This window comes from Mirounga leonina, unplaced genomic scaffold (assembly GCF_011800145.1).
Source record: "Mirounga leonina isolate KUSES-001 unplaced genomic scaffold, KU_Mleo_1.0 Mir_151, whole genome shotgun sequence".
In the NCBI taxonomy this organism is placed as follows: Eukaryota; Metazoa; Chordata; class Mammalia; order Carnivora; family Phocidae; genus Mirounga; species Mirounga leonina.
Window position 1 is genome coordinate 11,289,819 of NW_023270377.1, and position 21,181 is coordinate 11,310,999.

Below are 21,181 nucleotides of genomic sequence, written 5' to 3' on the forward strand. Positions count from 1 at the left end.
TCTTCCAGATGCTTTATTTTCTCTTCACAGATCCCCATCACACTGGTCACTGACAAAGAAATTAGGGAGTCCAGGCTGGCAGCTCAAGGTCACTGATCTCTTCAGACCAATTGGCAGTGCCCGGGATTCTAGATAGCCTGTGTGCAAACTACCCAAGGAGGCAGGAGGCCATTCTCTCTCCTGGCTTCCCACTGCCCAGGTGTGGCCTTGGCTCTTTCTGGTTTGGGGACAAAGGAATTGGAAATAGAACTTGAGTTTTGCATCACCTGTTTGTGTGTGTGTGTGTTATCCAAAGCCAAATAGCTAAGGGCCCAAAAGATATCCCCTCTGTTGGCGTCTGAGAAGTTGTTGGGTAGCGTCCAGAACCTGGAGCCTCCCTCATAGTGGTAGTGGTTTTGGTTTGTTTGTGTTTGCTGCACTGCATCTGTGTTTATGCACTAAGTTAATTGGGTGTCACTTGGAGCAACTTCCATTAACAGCGTGGGGGACACTGGGAAGTGAGCATAGGTCTTTGTCACTCACTGCGTGGATCAAGCTCTGCGTCCGTCAGAATCACTCGTCACTCAACCTACTTTTTTTGTGTGTGTGTGTGGTTTTATACCTTTATTTGACAATCAGTGATTAGTTCTCATCCACATTAACTGTCTGTAGATTTTTGAAAGTGGAGACAGGTACATAGGTAACCAGTGTGTAGAGCTTGTTTGGTGAATCTTCCTCCTCGTTATGTTTTCTGGACAACCGCATAGGGATACGGTATGGAACATTCCTTATTCCTTTGGCCCAGACAGCTTTGTTGAGCCTGGTGTCAATGCGCTCATCTGGAGCCCCCATCTCCTTCATGACAAATTTCTGGATCTCTTTGAGTGCCCGAGGGGCACGCTTCCTGAAACCCACTCCATGGATGTGCTTGTGAATGTTGATGGTGTATTCTCTGGTCACTGCCTTGTTGATGGCAGAACGGCCCTTCTTCTTCTCGCCACCCTTCTTCGCGGGAGCCATTCTGCCGGGGCCCCAGTTGGAAAGGAAGCCACTCAACCTACTTTTCAAACCAACCCCCTTGTTATGTATACAGTTGCAACTGAGGGCTGGGACCCCCCCACACACATATATACACACCCCTTTAAAAAAATCTACTTTCAAGTAGACGATATGGCCAGTACTGGGGTTCTGCAAATTTATTTCAGTAAATACTTCCAGATCCTCTGTGCTCTTTAGAAAGTATGGTACTAGGTGTTGTGGGCAATACAAACATGAGTAAGATGTGTTTTTCCCCCTCCAGTGCCTCACAACCTCATGGCAGAAATAGCTAGCCGAACATAAGTAATTCTAAATAATGGGAGTTCATAGTTTCTGTTTTCGAGGAGTTTCTGGCAAAGGCCTGAGGACAATGGGACCGGAGAGGTGAACTTTAGTGTGGAGGGCTGCAGGACTGCTGAGACCGAGGCAAGAGCCGGCCTTTGAACAGAGCCTATAAGGGGAGACGGGGCTTTGAGGAACCAGACTTTCCAACAGGGAGATGGCGGGGGCACAGGTGGGGTAGGTCAGCTGCATCCTTGCTACTCAAAGTGTGGGCCAAGGACCAGTAGCCACTCAGGCACAGACCTACCAAGTTAAAATCTGCATTTTAACAAGATCCCAGAATATTTATATGTATATTCAAGTTTGAGAAACCCTAACCATATTACATGAGTGCTGTCCTTAAAAGAGTCAGCTAAGAGCGACGCCATCCCTAGGGACTCAGTCCTCGCTATGGAGGGGCTGGAAACGAGAGCGATGCCTCCTCCCAGACCAATGGGATGCAGAAGGAGGCAGACCCCGAGGATCAGTGTTTTGGAAAAGCTCCCCAGATGACCCGCTGCTGCCCCCAATACCAGTTGAGACCAGTTGGGCGGTTGGGCTCACCCATTGCGGTGGCTTTGGAAAAGAACCAAAGAAAGTGACTGAGAAGAAAAAAACAAAAGGGCAAATAGTTATCTTGGGCACATTCAGGATTCTCTGTCCATAGACTGTGGGTTTCTGAAAGAGCACTGACAGGCGACCCTACATGGGCCCAGCTGCGAGTGATCACCTGTGAGTCATCTCTCGTTCTGCCCAACTTGGGGTCGGATGAGCTTATCTGGTTGCAGGTGGCCTCAGAAGGTCTTCTCTGGCTTTCTGTGCCCTCTCCTTATTGATGTCACTGACCCTGCCTGCTGGCAGTGGGGGCACCTGAGGCCACCGTTGCGCCACAAAATATGACAGTTATGTTAAAAAAAAAAAAGACAATTGCACAGCCCTTCCCGCAAGGTGCCACCCATTGGTCTCATAGCGGTGCTACGCTGCTCCATGGCTCAGCTTCCCTGGAGCTCCTTTCTGCCCTCCCCCCAAGCACCCACTCCCATGCCAGTGTTCCCTTTTGGCTCCCTCTTCTCTGACATGGGCCTCCAGCTCTTGCTGTAAAGGACCCTCTTTGCCTGCAGTATATTCCTTGGCCCCCTTCCCCTGCCTGTTTCTGCTGGCCACCCTGGATACATTGGCCACACTGTCCAGTTGCTGAAAAGCAGTAAGTCTATCCTGAGGGTCCAAAGTGGCTGAACCCTGGCTGACTTGGGTCATCTTCAGGGCATGTGGCTCGTCATCTGTCCTCTCCTGAAGGTGATTCTTTCAGCTTGGTGTTGGGGGTCGTATGTGCTGCCCCCGAGGTCGGTTGCGAAGGATCAGCTGCCACTGGGAAGGACCACCTCCACTTCAGATGACGTTGTTGGCTTCTTCTTGTTTTCCCTTCCGAACCTCTTTCATTGCTAAGCTGATTTTGTAACCTGGTGCTGTAGCCGAGATCTATACAGAAAAAAACAAAGTTCTGGCTCTTTGCTGCCCAGGGTGAGTGGGTAACAGCCACACTAAATATAATTTGTTTCTGTTAAGAGTCCTCCACCATGGAAGGCCTCCAGTTTTTCTGCTCGCACGTCTCTTTGATCTATAACTTTTCCTTCCCCGGGGGGCCCTCAAAGGCTGGGGCTTCCTGGGATGAACACAAAGGTGGTTTCCATATCGGTTTGAACTGTTACCGCCTAATGGACATCCCCACATCCTGTTAGAGTGTGTTTAATCTTCAAGTCAACATGTGACGCTCTCCGAGGAGGTAATCCATCAAACACTGGAGGGCTTTTAGATGTAGCTCTAGTCCTTGAAACAAGTTCCAAGTGGAGAACAAGTCCACATAGGGAAAGACGTAGGCACACAACTCGGTTAAAAAGGCCTTCCTTCCTACCTCTGGAAATTGCCTGACAATTTCTCCAAAGGGAACAAAGCCTATATCTCAACATCTTGTGGGGGAGCTCTTTCTCCAGATCGACAGTGATCCTGCCGCACGTTGATATTTCAGGAAGATGCCTGTGGCCTTTTCAATGATCAGACCATTTGTTGGCTTGTCAACACTTGGGCAGCCCTTTCCAGAATAGCACAGTGGCCCCATGTTGCAATCATCTCGTGGGGTGGGAGAGATAAAAGAATGCTCTGAGCTCACCATCAGGGCCCTGTGTTCCTTCCGAAGTAACTGATGTTCCCTTTGAAGCTGGTGGCACGGAATATGCCAGCCAGCGCACAGCAGCCCCACCCGGAAAGAGGTTTCTGCCCAGTTACTGGAAAGGAGAGGGCGTCTCTCACCCAGATGGGGAGAGGGAGAGGTTTCCTTTCTCACCTCCTGAATGATGATCATGGACAGAATGCAGTCCAGGAACTGCATGACAATCCAAGAGAATTTGTTTAAAACCCAAGGAAGCGGAAAGAGAAATGACAGTACCCCAAAAGCCAGGCATACTGGGGATACCAGCATGGGATGTGGAGGGGACGGACTGGCTGGTGGTGGGGACAGAGGAGGTTTGCATGGGACACTCTCAAGCAGGAAATATTAGAACAGGATTTCAAAAGCACTGAGGTTTGGAGGGGCATGCATTTCAAATGGCTGTAAGAGGGGGTTCTGTGGGAGACAGGAAACCGAGTGGGACATCCAGCTGATCACCTGAGCATCCAGTCCCCCGCTCTCAACCCTCAGGTAGCTCCCCACTCCCTTGAAGAACAAGTCCAAGAGTGAAAACGTGAGCCCTCTCTGACTTCATGGTTCGTTTTAGGCTAATTCGTGGCAGAGAGAAAGATAGAACAGAGAGAGCGGGAAAGGGAGAGCGAAGAACAGGTAGAAACCAGAACCCTTGGGGGGCTAGTAATGCAGGGAATTCAGGCTAATGGCAAAACACTCCTCCACAGCCAAGGACCCTATCTGCTACTCATGAGAGGAGATTGTGGCTAATGATTTGATGCCTCGGACATAAGGAACCAAACATTGAACCCCTCGAGTATCCGTGTGACTGCTGCCAGGCCCCCAGTTTACGTCCTCCAGGGGGCACCTGAGCTCCGCAGCTTGTCATGAAGCCTGCCTGGGCGCGGTTCCTCAACCCGCAGGACCAGCTCTGTCACCTTCCTGACCCTCAGTCTCCCCACTGGCAGGCTGGCATACGAGAGCGCCTGGTCATGTGGCTGTTGAGAAGACCAAATTGGCTAATCCACGTAAAGGCTGGTACCTCCCACCTTGTGAACCCTCAATTATTATTTTAAAAAACTGCTGCTCTTATCTTGCTCCAAATGTAACTTGACTCCCAATGAATCCTATTAAGTTTTACTTATTCCTCCACTCAGCTTTCTTAAAAAAATCATTAATAAGGCTAATATTGAATTATAGACATCAGATATGTTCGATATAAAAAAAATTAAATATACAAGAATACGAAGAAGCGTGAAGACCTGTCTTCCAACATCTCCCTGGTCTAGCTCCAAATCCTGGCTCTGCCCATGACTGGCTTTTACTTAAGCAAATGGCTTGATCTCTCAGAGCCTAATGACCCCACCACCAAGCCGACATAGGACAATCCCAACTCCATGTATCTGGGAAGACGACGTGAGCGAATGCAGTGCAGTCCGAAGGGGGAGCCCCGGGCCGGAAGGGCTAGCCCGTGTCCTGCCATTCTCACCAATGCCGTCGTGAACTCTCATGCAGGGTGCAAAGGAGAGTCTGGGCCGGATGGCAGGAGGGGTGAGGATGGACCCCCAGGGTCCCCTGGGCCTCCTGGAAGCAAAGGGGACGCGGGAGAAGCCGGCTGCCCTGGAGTACCAGGTAAAAATTTTCAGCTTCTCTTCTTTTCATTGACACCATAGATCTGGGAACTGTGTATGAGATCCCTGGCCTCTCAAGCGGCTTTCCAAACTGATCCTATTAAAAGCATTTGCCTTAGATGTGGACTCACCAGGTATCAGGGAGGCAGAAGCAGCAAGAGTGGAACAGGATGAATCCCCCACGTTCTGACTGATCCTCAACCACCAAAAAGATGAGTCCAGGCCTTCTTCCCCCGTTTAGTATTTCCCCAAACCACTATGCATTACCATAAAAGACTCAGCCTTTCCCAAGGCAAGCCTGGCATTGTGTGTGATCGCTACTGAGAGGCCGTGAGGAAGATGAGGGTGGCAGGGGCGTTCTCACCCGCCACGACTGGCCGAATCACTTGGCCTCAGTTTTCTGAGTTCCCTTCATCTTATTGCACAACTGTGGATGCATTTATATAGAATACAAGGCTCCTTCTTAAGAAAAAAATTGGGGAGTAGGCATTGCGTGAGGAGAGAGGTAAGACATGACAGAATAGTAATTTGAAATGTAACGCGCCAGGTAACATTGCTGGATGCTGGGGACCCCAAGACTCCCAGGTACAGTCTCATCTTCGCGGAGGATCTCCCAGGTTGTTAATGAGGAGTGAAGGGGGCCGGTGATGTCTGTAACAAAACGGAGCCTACAGCTCAGCCTCAGCCAACTGCTGTGTGTAGAGGGGAGAGTTCCATGCTGCCTATGCTCTGCTTTCCAAGTCCAAGACCCCCGCCGTGCAGTCTGGACTGGTCAAACGGAACAGGGGATCAGGCCAGATCCAGGGTACAAGCTACCATGTTGTAACCTCTGGTTTACAGTATAGATGGGGAGAGCCTGCCAATCTTCCAGAAATGAGTTTTTAAAAAAATAAACAACTTTTGGTTTCTCCTTGGCTCTTGGCAATTAGAAGTAGCCATTGGCTTCCTTCAGTGGGCCAGCCCCTTAGACATGCCACAGGAGACAGACCCTGCTCGCATCGTGCAGAGCTACTCAATTCCCACCTGCCGGCAAGAATGCCGGAACTAGGGCTTCCTTCCTCCTCCCTGCCTCCCAAAAGAAGGTCCAAGTGGTGCATGTGGGTCCCAATCCCCTGGATATGCCAGAACTGTGGGAGAGGTCTGGGAGGGATAAGGAAGACCCGCTTTGACAATCACCAGGCTCCCAGTCCAGTCTGAGAAGGTCACACATATCTGGGAGGTCACACGGCAGGGGTGACACCACCCCATCTTTTTCTGCTCAGCATTTATCACTTCCTAACACATTTTATGGTTTGTCATTTCTCTTGTTCAAGTAGAATGTAAGCTCTAGGAGGGCTGGGAGTTTTGTCTGTTCAGTGTTTTCTTTTTGTTTTGTTTTTTGTAGTTTCAAGTGTTTATTTAAATCCCAGCTGGTTAACATACAGTGTAACATTAGTTTCAGGAGTAGAAGTTAGTGATCCATCACTTATGTGTAACACCCAGGGCTCTTCCCAACAAGTGCCCTCCTTAATCCCCATCAGCCATTTAACCCATCCCCCCTTCACCTCCCCTCCCGCATCTGTTTTTATGCTAAATTAATCTGACCACCTGGGAGATGCTTGGAATAAATACTTGCTGAGTGAGTTGTTTGTATATATTGCAGTCCTGTCAGGGGCCATTCCTGAGACCGGCCCTGTCATGCTCCTCTCTGCTCCCTGAGTGCTCAGAACGGAGGTGCTCAGAAGTGCTTGTTAAAGCAACCCCCTTAACCTGCCTCCATTTTTTTTTCTTTATTCCTCCAGGCCCTCCTGGGCCCATTGGGGACCCTGGGCCCAAAGGGTTTGGGCCTGGATACCTCAGTGGCTTCCTCCTGGTTCTCCACAGTCAGACGGATGGCGAACCCGCCTGCCCCGCGGGCATGCCCAGGCTCTGGACGGGCTACAGCCTCTTATACCTGGAAGGACAGGAGAAGGCGCACAATCAAGACCTTGGTATGTGTGGAGCACGTGGTCATCCACGTCCATCACTTAGGAGGACAGCTTTTGGGTTACTTTTACAGACTCATCAACATCTTCAGGGATCACTCCTCTCCCGTGGAGTTTTTTCTTTTGAAACAATCATGCTAATTGCCAGTGAATTCTATGAAAGCAGCGATCCTGTGGGGCACCAGAGCAGCTCAATCTGGCTACAGTAGTTATCAGCTGGCTACTGACTCATTTTTAAAAAATGATCCTTCCTCAGCAGGTTAAATTTAACTCTTATATAAAGTGTAGTTTTTACCTCCCAAAGTACATTATTTAATCAGGCCATGGTCAGTTCCTGTGTTTACATGTCAAATGGCGCATCCACAGCGGCCGGGGGCCGTTAGATGATGTGCAATTAGCTGGTACTAGCTCCCCGCCCCACTCCAGCTGGTTTTTTAAATTATAGAACTTGATTCTGGGAGTCATCCCTTGCTGCTGCTTGTCTGTTTTCTTATTTATTTGAGAGAGTATGCGCAGGCACACATGGGAGTCAGGCGAGGGGCAGAGGGAGAGAAACTCAAGCTGACTCCCCGCGGAGCCAGGAGCCTGATATGGGTTGATCCCAGGACCCTGAGACCAGGACCTGAGCTGAAACCAAGTCAGACGCTTAACTGACCGAGCCACTCAGGCGCCCCACTTGTCCATTTTCATTAGTAGATTTGTAAGCTGCAAGGACTGATTTTGAGTCAGTTTACCCAGGTGCTGGCAAACGCTGTCTCACCCAGATGGTGATGGTTGGGTAGTGGGCGCAGGAGGGACATGACAGCAGGGGGCGCTGATGGAGGGGGAACCTCCTCACTGCCCTCACTGGGCTATGACCCCTGCTGTTAGCAGGGGTGGGCAGGAGCTCAGGCCTAGCTGTGGCAGTTGCTTACAGGTCGTTCCCCGTTGGGCTTAGCCGTGGACCTTCCTAGTAGAGGGCCTGGGGTCAGGGGGAAGGAAGAAGTAATGTTTAGTATTTTGGCTCTTGGACTTCTCGCCTCCTCGCCACCCCCTTGCCTGGCCTCTGTTCCATCCGTCTCCTCCCACCGCGGTCTAGCCAGAGCCTCCTCACAAAGCTCTGCAGAGCCCTGGGGTAAAATCTAAGCTCCTTACAAGACAGACAAAACCCGCAGCCTCTGGTCTGACTTCTCTCTGGACCCCCTGAGACACACAGACACACAGACACACAGACGTCCCCCCACCCCTCGCCCCCCGGAATTCCTTTGATTTCTTTGAGCTCCACACTCCCTCACCTCTGGCCCTCTCTCCTGCTCTGTCTCCTCCTCTGAAGAGTCACCATCTTCAAACCTGGCCAAATCCCGGTCGTATTTCAGGCCCTAGCATAGATTCATTCTTCCGGGTATCCTCTCCCAAGTCCCCGTGCGCCTGCCTTCTCACTCCTAGGGCTGGCCCCAATGCCCCGCCGTCTCCCCAGCCGAGCCAGGGCGTGAGCTTTGCGGAGACAGAGCTGGACTAACCGCACCCCTCCAGCGGCTGGCCCATTGCTCGGTTCGGTTCCCGAGGGAATGAGGAGTGGATGAGTGGATGAGGGCTGGCCCCGGGGCCAGGGAGGTGGCAGAACGGTCGGCGCGTACCCTGCGCTCCCCGCCTGCCACAGAAGCGGGCTTTGGCAGGTGCATCTGGGCGGCGGGACGCGTGGCTGCGGAGGGCGCGCGCGGGCAAGGTCCCTGCGCACCGCCGGCCTGGCGCCTCGCCCACCACCTTGCCTCGTGTTCCCTCCCAAGGGCTGGCAGGGTCTTGCCTCCCCATGTTTAGCACGCTGCCCTTCGCCTACTGCAACATCCACCAAGTGTGCCACTACGGCCAGAGGAACGACCGGTCCTACTGGCTGGCGAGCGCCGCGCCGCTGCCCGGGACGCCGCTGTCGGAGGAGGAGATCCGCCCCTACATCAGCCGCTGTGCCGTGTGCGAGGCCCCGGCGCCCGTGGTGGCTCTGCACAGCCAGGACCAGTCCATCCCCCCGTGCCCGCGGACCTGGAGGAGCCTGTGGATCGGGTACTCGTTCCTGATGGTGAGCCCTGCAGGCCCCCCGTGCCCCCCGGGGACTCCGGGAGCTCTGCGGAGGGGCAGACGGCACTAGGACGTGGGGTCGTAAGCCCACCCCAAACCCTAGCCTGTCCAGATGCGGGGCCGTTCCTGCTTACTGCCCATCCGGGTTGGTTGGTTGGTTGGTTTTTGTGGTTCTGCGAGGGTGTAGACTTTGGATTTGTCTCAGTCCCCCCAGAGAAAGTGGTTTCATTTTGTGTCCCCCACTCCTTTCCTCGGGGGATCCTAGTCAGCTATTCCTGGGAGCCCTCCACGTGGCACGGACTGGGCCTGGGGTCGTCTGCCCGTGTCTGAGCCCTAACTCTGTCTTGTCCTGGCAGCACACAGGGGCCGGGGACCAGGGAGGAGGGCAGGCCCTCATGTCCCCTGGCAGCTGTCTGGAAGATTTCCGAGCCGCACCGTTCCTCGAATGCCAAGGCAGGCAGGGAACTTGCCACTTTTTTGCAAACGAGTATAGCTTCTGGCTGACGACAGTGAGACCTGACTTGCAGTTTTCCTCCGCGCCCTCGCCAGACACCTTAAAAGAGAGCCAGGCCCAGCGCCAGAGGATCAGCAGGTGCCAGGTGTGCATGAAGCACAGCTAGAGAACCCACAGCTGGCCAACATGTGGCCAGGAGAAACTTCCTCGGGGCCCCCGGGGGGCCCAGGCTGCGCTAAGAGATTAATGGTGCTCATTTCAGACTCCGGGTTCAGCTGCCCCTTCCGTGTATGTGGTTTTTCCCACTGACCTCTCATCCCTTCCTCTGTTCGGGGCAGATTAAGCAAATGCTCCTCGTATGGATTTGTTTGGACCTACCAATCTTGATGAAACCCAGATATCCTTATGTTTTTGAGGATGATGGAAGAGCCAGCTTTATTTAAAATGATGCTAATTCACAGGAAGGCAAAGAGATGATAAAGGCCAGATTACAAATTACATTACTGAGAACTTCACTCATTGGTTAATAGCACCTCAAACAATTGAAGTCAATTACTCTGTAATACAGTGGGCTTCCGGATGGATTTTTATAGGAAAAAAAAAAAAAATAGGCCGACAAATGAAACTAGAAAGTAGAGATTTCCAACATCTCAAAATGATTTCTTCTGTAATCTGTTTCCCCATGCACTTTAAATAATTGTGAAACTGTGACCCAAGAAGATGTAAAAAAAAAAAAAAAAAGAAGAAGAAGAAGAAGAAGAAAGGAAGGAAGAAAGAAAGAAAAAACCCACACAGCCAGTGTTAACAGTTCATTTCAAAGCAGAATGAATCATTATGCCAGGAAGGACCCCAGTGGCTGGATTCCGGAGATGCTACATTAGCATAAATACATCACAGAGGAACATAAAACGTGTTCTCTTCTGCATTTTTCAGAGAATGGAAATGCCTACTTTGGCAACCCTTTTTGAAAAGTAGCATTTATGGAAAAAATTATATTCAATAAGGGATTAAGAGCCTTAGAGCTATTAATGAATATTAAGGCAGTGATTCACAAAAATGGACTCCCCATTGCAGTGAACTTCCAAACAGACGGCATTTGCCCAGTCGGGGTCCAGCTAGTCTTCGGTGTGTGCGCGCTAATGGGACTGAAGCCACATGGGGCTCACTCAGACGCACCAGCTCACACAAAGCATCCTGCTCCCCTCCCCAGGAGCGCCTGCAGAGCTGCCTCGAACGAAGCCTGCCACGGACGCTTTTCCTCCAAAACATAATGGCATTTCATACCGGGAAGTGACAGAGCTATCATTATGCACTTGGGAGAAAATTAAGGGCCGGCTTAATTAAACTTAGGTAAGAAGATTCATTTAAGTCATGGTCACCCCGCCAGGAAGATATGGTGCTATTTTAGAAAAAAATAAAAAATAAAAACAACCTACAATTTGAATTTTATGTGCCTGTTACTGGTTTTTACAGAAGCATCTTGTTTTTCCAATTTTAAAAAATTCCTCTATATTTTGTCAGTATCCTACCAAGGCAGCAGTTTGACATTTGGTATTAATATTTTCTATAAAAGTTTAGAAGATATGTCAATTTAGAATGAGTAGTTTTCTGAATAGCAAAAGATACATTTCCTATTCTGATAGGGATTCAGTGGTCTAATCCTAAAAGTCAGAAGCCTTGTTGGAAATTAATTGGAGGAAACCTGCCTTCCTTATTTAAAAACACGTCATTTTAGAAAAAAACTAAAGAAATTTCTCATGAGCAAGTGACACTCATTTTCGTGCTTAGTTTCAATGCGCTTAAAAATAAGTGAGAGAAGAAAAACGTAATAAAATTTTGTTTATAAGATGTTTTCCTTGCCAAACATTGATTAGCAATGAGCTCTTATATGTAGAACATATTTCAAATGAGCCTTGTTATGGGCTACTCCCGGGATGGCAATTTATTTTAATACTTTCCAGTAAAAAGAAAAAAAATGTACATTTTAAGATGAAAACAGAGTATTTCCTAGTTCATTTGACCCATTTATTGATTGTTTTTAATCGTGCTATGGCATGTTACGTATTTTTGAGCACCTGAAATTAAGCCAATTTCAACCTCGTTTATAATTATTACACTTTTCTGTTTCCCAAGTTTTGTTATGTGTTACCAAATGTCAAGCCTTCTAAAATTTCATCTTGTTCATTCATGAATTTGGTCTGAGAACATTTTCTGGGAAGAGATAAGGGTGAGAAATAGAACGTTAGAGACGTACCTTGCTTGCTGAAGTATTTTATGCACATTAGAATATTATCTTAGTAAGCTTGCCAGATACATCTTAAAACACAGGCTGAATTAAGTGGACAATTTACTCACGGTGAGCCTGGGATTGTGTTTGAGACTGTCCAAAATACTGATATTGCAAGAACCCCTCTCTAAATGCTGCACAATTGTTGCCTTCCAATTTTGGAAAATTATTGTAACTGGTCTAAAGGGCAAAACTGTGGAACAGATAACTCCTCAGATTAGAAGACTCTGCTTTCTTCACCTGGTACTTTGAAATGTCCTTTCTCTGTGAAGGATGAACAAAGTTTAGTGGTGGCTAATCCATGACTGGTGATGATCCTTATCAAAATTTCCTTCCCAGGAAGCCCCTTGGTTAGAAAGCATATACACTGTCCAGTGGGCATTGCTCTGGGTCACGGGGGGAGGACGGGATGTTTCCTCCTGGGTTCTTGTTCTCAGTGAGTGGAGCCCCATCCATACAGGTGTCCAGGTACCCAGGTCTCTGTGCTGCCGGTGGTGGGTGGCTCATTCCTTGTCCTCTCATATTTCCCAGACTGAAATTCAGAGACCACTTCCTGTGGATTGCCACCTTCCCCTCTGGTCTCAGTGCCTTAACGCAGCCTTTGTCTTTCCCCCATACTTTTGATGGTAAACAGCTCCCAACTGACACCTCCACTTTTCAAATCCCAGTGGTTCCTCCAAGATGCAAACTTGTTCTTGTTTTTTTTGGGCTTAAAAAATCGTTCAACGTCTCCTGTGCCTGTGAGGTCCAAGTGACTTCCGGTGGGGTGACAGGCTGCCCGCAGCTCTCCTGTGCACACACCCCAGAGGCCTGTTCCCAGCTCTGTGACCCGGCTCCTGCTCTTTCTCCCAGTGACGTCCCCGCTCAGGGAAGTCCCCTGGAATGCAACAGCTTCTTGACAGAGGGAATGAGCTGGAGGGGAGAGGTGGGTGCGAATTTCCCCAGGGAGACTCGGACTCCCTTCCACTGCTCCCAGGGCAACAGATGGGCCTGGCCACTCTCCCATGCCCCCTCTTCACCCTGGTAAGGTCTGCTCACACTTCCTCCATGCTCTCTGGTCCAGTGCAGGCCCCTGGAGGGCAGGGCCAAGCTTCACTCAACTGTACACCCAGTGCCTACACAGAGCTGAGTGCATTACTGATAATTCTGCTTTCAGTGACAGTTCAATAAGTACCATTAGGCGTTAGGTGCATGTAGGGCTCTCGTGGACAAAACGGTAACAAGTATAAACCATTTCTTACTTCAAAATATGTGAATGCGCCCACAGATCTGCACACCCACCATCTCCTCTTAACAGTTACTGACAGACAGCCAACTGATAAGCGGTAACCCTTACCCCCTCCTGAAATACAGCTTACTTTTCCAAAACTGAAATTTCAGAAAGGATAAGATCCTTGAGATTTGGCTGAGAGAAGGCTCTTCACTGAAATGTGACAAGACTAAACTCATGCCCTAACCTGTACTCCCTCCCTCATCACGTGAGAGCTTCCTAGTACAAGACCACATCGACGAAGCTTGTATACGTGTTTTCTGTGCTTAGCAAAAGAGTCAACGGAATGGTCCACTAAAACTGGATTGTATCAGATTTTATTTTGAGCCTCTTGTAGATTATAATAAAGCAAACCATTCTGTGCATTCCAGGAAATTGCATTAGATTTGTTTCGATCAGCTCGCCAAACGAATTTGATAATTTTTACTTTTATTTTGTACGACTGCAGGAATAGTGGGAAAATGTGGACTTTGGAGTTGGTTTGAAGCTGGTTCTGTCACTTCCCCGCTGTGTCACCCGGGGTGAGTTACACCTGCTCTCTGAACCCCATTTTCCTCATTTATAAAATGGGACATAACACCTACTCTTACATCGAAAATTAAGTTAGATTATACGTCTAGCACATAACAATCATTGTGCATTTATTCTGGTCACATCTTCTATTTAAAACAATTTAATATGAAAAAACATTTCTTGGGTTTTTCTCTGTAGTAGAATTATATTATGATTCTTACAGGGCATATAAATTACTGATTAGAATTATTATACCTGGCAATTCTTCATGTCTTTGGGAATGTTATTTTATTTCAATTCTCAAAGTTACTGTAACCTGCCCCCCCCCCCCCCCCCATGCACACACAAAATCACAATTTCCTACAGGGACATTATCAGGAAGTTCTGCAGGGGACAAAACAATTGACATTAAAAATCAGTACTCTGCAATTGTCACTGTTATTATCTGCCAGAGACTCTGCATAATGCATTTTAAACCGCCAAGGCTGGCTGCCACATCCATGTGAAATGCTTGAATTTTATGGTGCTTAAATATTTAATGGTTCATAGGAAAAAATGTGAGATGTGTCCAATAAATTGCATCCCTCTCTCTAACCTATGGTTGTAAAGTATAAAGATTTTTAACGATGTAACACTTGCAAGATACCTGGTCTGCTATTGTCACCTAAATCTTGGTTGTATTATAAGTTATAATATTGTTCATTATATATAAAATTCTGTGATGGCCTCCCAAAACAGCTGTTTTATCTGGTGCATTATTTTCTTTCAAGCTAGAGTCAGTTTACTTTCTGATGTACCTCACTCCTACTGTGGCTCGTTTTGGAGTTGGCTTAGTGGGGAGAATGGGTTACATGGTCAAGGTATAGACTGTAGGGGGGAAGAGCATGGGCAGAGTGTAGGAAGTGCCCCCTTTGAGGAAAGGATGGGATTTGGAGGCTCTGGGAAGTGTTTGCCGCACACAGTGACAGGGTGGGTGATGGACAAGGAACCAGGTCTCAGGGCCAAAGGGTCTGAGTTGTGTGGGTAGTAGCCCGGGGGCTCAGACCCTGCGGACCTCAGTTGTCCTACTAGTTGAAGGAGAATGAGACCACCTGCTTCACAGGGTTGTCCTGAGGATTAAAAGTTAGAGATACAACTACAAAGAGAAAAAAATGTAAGGTACTCTCACTGATAACCATCGTAACTGGAAGTTAGGGGTTAGGCATTGATAGTCAATAACTTTTCATGGAGAAAGAACAGTATCTAGCATTTCTTGAGCACCTGCTAAATGACAGGAGCTGTATTAACCCTGTTGTATGTGCTCCCCCCAACGTCCCAACGATCCTATTTTACAGACAAGAAGACTGAAGTTTAGGGAGAATAAGTAACTTGCTCAAGGTCACAGTCAGCACCCAGGGGAACATGAACTCTGGTCTGTCACTAAAGATTGTGCTCTTACCTGTTAAACCATCACCTCCCAGAAGCTTCCCCATTTGTAGGTTGGCTAGTAAATGAAGGGTCTCATGTAGATGTCACTGTGAACTGTTGCTATCACTGGAAAGTCCCAGTCCTTAGGCAGTCTGCCCAGCTCGATGTGGAGACGGTCTTCAACTGTCCTTGGAGGGAGGGAGGTGGGGGGAACCAATGAGGGCAGAGTGATCTGGGGGGAGCCCGAAAGGCCCACTGTATCTCAGGGTCTGCTGAAAACTGGCCAGGCCTCTGGAGCCCCTGGATGTCCATTCCAGTTCAGCCATTCAGGAGAACTTCTCTGAGTTGGAGAAATAAGTATCTGGAGGTCCTTCCCTGGAGGCTGGGTCACTGTGGCACCAGCCAACTTAGCTGTTTTCATTCTCCTGTTTGCCAGCAAGGCACTTTCTGTGACGCATTATTCTGGGCTTGCACCCTCAATGATAAAATACCTAGGCTTTATGATTTTATCAGCTAACTGTGCAATTCTCAACCAGTAATCATTTTCATCTCTTTATCTGGAAAAAGCAAGGCAATTTTAAAAATGAATAAAAAGCTTGGGTCGCCAAGTAGCCCCTCTGCTTTGCGATACACACGATACCGGGGATCACCAACCTGTGAGCACGTGTGCAGGCTGGATCCACCGTTTATGCTGCTCTCACAGTAAACCAGGAGTAACCGGCACCTTGCGCATCTGGAGTACATCAGGCCGGTCCGCTTCGGACCCCACAGCTCCGCGCACAAGTACTTGTGATTGGTGCCTTGCGTGCAAGAGGGAGGTGGTATGTGGGCTGCAAGTGCGTTCTTCCCCTCGGGCTCCCTTCTGCTGAGACCAAGCCCTCTCTCTCCTGCTCCGCACAACAGAAAGGGGGCGTTGCCAGGTCCTGGCTGCTGAGCCCGGGGTCCCTCGCCTCACCCCTTGGAGCCTCAGGATCCCGGATGAAAACAAGGTGCCTGGTTCTCGGACAGGATGGTTGTCACAATCCTAGCAGATAACGGATGACCATCTCTCTCGCTTTTTAAAGGTTTTATTTATTTAGGAGAGAGAGAACGGGGGGAGGAGCAGGGGAGGGACAAGCAGACTCCACACTGAGCACAGAGCCCGACACGGGCTCGATCCCACGACCCTGAGATCACGACCTGAGCCGAAACCAGGAGTCTGACGCTTCGCCGACTGAGCCACCCAGGCGCCCCCCCCACCCCCCCCCCGGTGATCATCTTCAAATGCATTTGTGCACGCTGAAATCTGAGAAGGATTTTGGTGCCTATAAACTACTTGAGACCAGTTTTTTCTTTCTCCCCCCCCCCCCTTCTACCTCCATAGTCTCATTATTTTTCCCTGGGGATGAGAACCATTAAGACCCACTTTCTTAGCAAATTTCAAGTATACAATACAGTGTTATTAACTACAGTCACCGTGCTGTTAAGATACCCAGAAGTCATTCATCTTGTAACTGAAAGCTTCTGTCATCATCTCCCCATTCTCCCCACCCCCTGGTAACCGCCATTCTATTCTGTTTCGGGGTTGGATTTTTTTTTCTTTTTCTAAGATTCCACACATAAGAGAGATCATGGAGTATTTGTCTTATTTCACTTAGCATAATGTCCTCAAGGTCCATCCTTGTTGTCACAAATGGCAGGATTTGCTCCTTTCTCATGGCTGAATAATATCCCGTTGTAAATGTATACCACATCGTCTTTATCCACTCATGCACACGTGGGACCTATTAAAATGCAGATTATGATTCACTTGGTCTGGCAACAGGAGTCAGAATTTCCAGGGAGTTCTAGGTGCTGCTGGATGTGCTGGCCCAGGGCCCACAGTCTGAATAGCCGGAAAGTTGGCCCTGGTGCTATTCTTTAATGAGATCCTCAAGACCTTGTTCAGTTGTCTTAAGAATCATCTGCTACTACTAAGGACGTGCAGGATATTTTTAAATTATTGATGGGGGGGGGGGGGATCTTACAAAGAGACCACAGTTCAAGGTTAAAGTCAGACAATAACTTTTAAGGACCTCAAATAAATACCAAGAATCTATGAAGTCACATACTTTGATTTGTTCTTGCTTTTAACACTTGCCTCCAGACACTACACTGGGTATTCAGGAGGGAATAAATTGAGAGAAACAACTTCGCCACTTCCTGGCAGGAAGCTCGGCCAGTGGGTGAACAGCTTGTTCCAATGTTTAGGAAAGGGACCTGCATCAGTTGTGTTTACAGGGAGCCATGCGGTGGGGTGCTGTTTCTTGGGTTCTGCTTGTGTGTGCCCCAGATACCAAGAGCCTCTTTAAGCCACACGATACTATTGATCATCCCAGTCTCTTCCCAAGCACCAATATGTATTACTACCAAATTTAATGATTTCTACTGGCCATGTTCTAGTTTTTGCTGATAAAGCATAAATCACACGTTCAAATTGGCCAGTTCATTTCTGTCATCTGAACAAGATGTCAAGATCACTCTCCCCTCCCCCTAACTACAATAAAAAGAAAAAAGGTTAATATGGACACATCAAAAGCATTCCTGCAAAGTATAATAACCCGATTTGTTGGTACACACACAGAGGGCTCAGTGACGTTTTTTGGATGTACTGGGATCTTGAATGTTGTGCCGTGACGTGGGGTGTGTCTTCGGACAGACTCATGAGGGTGGTGATCCCTCCCCACCTTCTGATCAGTAAGCGAGCTACCTTACGAAGCCTGGGAAAAGCCTGAAATTCTTTCTAGGGGCAAATCCTCTCCTTCAAGTTATTCCTTCCTTGATGGGATTCAAGAAAACACCAAAAAACCACAACAGTATCAATTAGCAACATGCATATCTTTTTATATGTGCCACTGTTGATGGTATCAATGAGTTTCTGTTTCAATCCACAGGCATTTATTGGTTCTGAATTCCAGACAGAGCATTGCTTGAGGTACTGTGAGGAGATACACAGAATCGGCCATGGTCCCTGCCCTCATGAAGCTTACAATCTAGAGAGAAAAATTCTCTCACTGCAGGATACCTAGCAGTTCCAAGAGGCTGTGGAAACTATGACCAGCAGCCAACAAGAGCAGTAGATCATTCTGGGCTGTGGTATCTGGGGGCAGGATGGGGAGGTCTGGATGGGCTGAGAGAGACGTCAAAGCACGTCACAGTTAAGTCACAGGGTCAGGAAAGCTCATGCCTTAGACGGGGAGACCCGTGAGCAGAAGTGCAGACTCTGTTACAGATAACTGGGAATGAGGTCTAAAGCTTGGCTGTTGAGTTTGATCTTCGTGCTTTGGCCAAAAGAGACAATAAAGGGTATGGAGATGAGTGCTCAGCACAAGGGTCAATTTTGGAAGATGAGCTAGCAGAGCTGGTAGAGCTGAGTGAAGAGGTATTTTAAGTATCAAGTAGAGCAATGAATTGGGACATGTTAAGTTCCTCTAAGTAGAGAGTCTGTGGTTCTAAGATGCAAGAGTGGGGCAAAAACCAAAACCAAAACCAAAAAACCAGGAAAGGATTGCAATACCTCATAGGAAGAGAAAGGAAGAGCTGTATATACAAGGTTTGATAAAAATGACCAACAATACAATTCTTTACTGAATACTGAACCTCTCAAGAGGCACAAACCCTGGGAACGAGGAGGCCAGGGCTGCCACACCCTGTCTTACGGGCTGTTCTAGGTGGCGGGTCTCATCTCTTCTATACCCGCTCCCGCAGTGGCAGAACGGGTGTTAGATACGTAGGCTGGCCCTGCTCCTACCAAACCCTGCCACTCACTGCAGGCCCATGCCCCGGCAGCACACGGCTCAAAGGAATGGAGGAGCCCGAGCTAGCAATGGAGGACTTTGGAATCATAGGCAGTGCACTCAAGATCATTATAAGCCACTGTAACCGTTCCCTCAGCTTCAGAAAGATTCTGAATTGAGAGGTCTCCTAAGGGGGCTGATCAGAACCAAAGTATGGCGACTGGATGCTTAATAGACAGTCAGGAAATTGCTATTAACCAAACTACCAACCAAATTTTAAAAAGAGCCCGAAATGCTTATTCTCTCTTAGAGGTAATTCGTCTAATACACTTGCTTTTGTTCGTCTTCCTCCGCCCAATTCCAGTTCGTTGACACAAACTGTGGGGATTCCTTATCGCAGGAAAGAAAAATAAGATGGACACTGAAAATAGTAAGCATTGGTCACAGGCCAGTCTATCAGCAACAAAGTAATTATAATGATTTCCAGAACACCTTCGTTGTTGCGCTGAGATATTTGGTTTGTATTTGTAACTAAGACAACCTTTCCCACATCTCTGAAGTTGAGTGATGTTCCACTCCATAAATAAAGAAGGTTATAGCACTTATACCATTCAAAATCCAATTCCGGTGTCTTTGCATCTATTTGTTTAGGAACGGAGCAAGGAGCTATTACTACCAGACTCAACAGCCGTTAAGAAAAATACTTCCAGAGACAGAGGTTGGACTTGAATGTCATAAAAAGAACAGTTTGGGAAAACATTCAGGGAGTGCGTCCCAGGAGCCAGGGCTCCTGGTGGCAGGGGAGAGAGGGACAGTGCAGCAAGATAAGACACAGTCCTTGTCCCTGAGCCATTCGCAGTCCACGCTCCCCGGGCAGAAGTCACGCTTTTGCGTAGCTGTGCACAAACAGTAACAGGGCAAGACATCAGAGAAGACAGTGTAAGAACTGGGGGAACTGGGAGAGAAATCCGGAGAGTTTGGGAGTGAGAGGAATGACATTTAACTTGAACGTTTTAACCTGTTTAAGGCAGCCAGACTCACAGACACGACTCATTATTACAAACAAGCTGCGTGTAGCTTCACATCGATTATAAATGAACCCCTGGAGCTCAGGTATCCCTGTCCAGGTCAGAACGGCCCCCAGGACCTGAGGGTTTTCTTAGCTCATCTGCATGCAGGTGTCAGAGCCTCTCCCAGATCAATTCAGATGAGAAAGTGGATACGAAACCGCATGGCTGGTATGCTCCAAGTTTGTCAAACGTGTACAAAGATGAGAAAGTCGTGCCCCCAAAATGTTAACCCTGGGTACCTACAAATGGTGAGAATACAGCTGATTTTAATACGGTACATGTATTTATTTGTAGTTTTTATATTGTGAATCTTCTCAGTGCCAACATAGTACTTATTAAGTGTATTTTCCTGATTATATAGTTCTTGCTTTATTGTTACATAAATCAGTTGTCCTGATTGCAAATGCAATACACATACATACAAATACACACACTTGAAAAAAGACTGCAATATAAAACTGTAAAAAACCAGAAAGCAAAATCCTATGTGCTCTACCCCCAAAGATAACTTTAGTTAATGTATGGGCATAATTCCTTCAGGTGTTTGCTTTGTGCATATAGAAGGCATATATATTACTTTCATTATCAGAAAACTAGATATAAATGCTAGGAATATAAATGAAAATAGGAGGATCCTTTTCTGCTTCCAATGCTCTTTAAACACAAGTATCTCAGTGACAGTAAGACAGCAGAGATATCGGACTTTGTCTTTTTATTCATGGAACCCAAGCGCTAGGAGTGACCTGGACGGCCTGTGGGCTGATGCTGCAGGGGTCCTGGGCCTGGACAGGACAAGTGGCTGTTCCCGTGGCCATTTAAAAGGCACTTTTTATGAGGAAAAAATACCTCCTCCGGAGGGATTTCTCAGTGACCAGCGCACCAGACGAGTCTGCTTTCCTCTGCCCGTCGCACCTGCTGGCTGCTTCACTAACACATGTCACAGCTCTGGGAACCCGTCCTGTCACCGGAGGGGCTGGTGCGAGCCCCAAATGTCGGTGCCACCTGGCTTCTAACGGAGTGTGTGGGTGGCCTCCCCACCTGAGATCTTACCCAAGCTTTTTCAGCCAAACCGTAAAGGCAGGGCCACGGACGAACGGAGAGAGGGCGCGGTGAGCGCCACCCAGACGTAGGGGCGCAGGAGCCGGGGCGCTTGGGCAGGGGTGACCACACAACGTCCTGCTACGGTGGCCACCTTGTGTTCCCGGGAGGTCACCAGGGCAGCGCGTCAGGAGGCCCAGGGACGGCTTCTCACTTCCTGCCAGGT

General features: G+C 48.3%; 2 protein-coding genes across 2 annotated transcripts in view; one reads left to right on the forward strand and one right to left on the reverse strand.

Moving 5' to 3' along the window:
• The window catches only part of COL4A4 (collagen type IV alpha 4 chain), a 121,204-nt gene extending 110,848 nt beyond the window's left edge, over positions 1–10,356 (forward strand). Inside the window, exons 46-49 of the mRNA XM_035006986.1 lie at positions 5,030–5,146; positions 6,927–7,115; positions 8,876–9,162; positions 9,518–10,356. Of these exons, the coding sequence (XP_034862877.1) occupies positions 5,030–5,146; positions 6,927–7,115; positions 8,876–9,162; positions 9,518–9,781 (857 nt within the window). The 3' untranslated portion in view covers positions 9,782–10,356. The remainder of the gene's footprint in view (positions 1–5,029; positions 5,147–6,926; positions 7,116–8,875; positions 9,163–9,517) is intronic.
• Positions 594–1,320, reverse strand: LOC118011982 (60S ribosomal protein L31-like). The gene has a single exon (XM_035006991.1). It carries the CDS (start codon positions 997–999, stop codon positions 622–624), a length of 378 nt encoding a protein of 125 aa, XP_034862882.1. The 5' UTR covers positions 1,000–1,320; the 3' UTR covers positions 594–621.
• Positions 10,357–21,181: the final 10,825 nt, after the last annotated feature.

Coding starts and splice junctions, on each gene's coding strand:
- LOC118011982 (XM_035006991.1), bottom strand. CDS start 999: ATGGCTCCCGCGAAGAAGGGTGGCGAGAAGAAGAAGGGCCGTTCTGCC.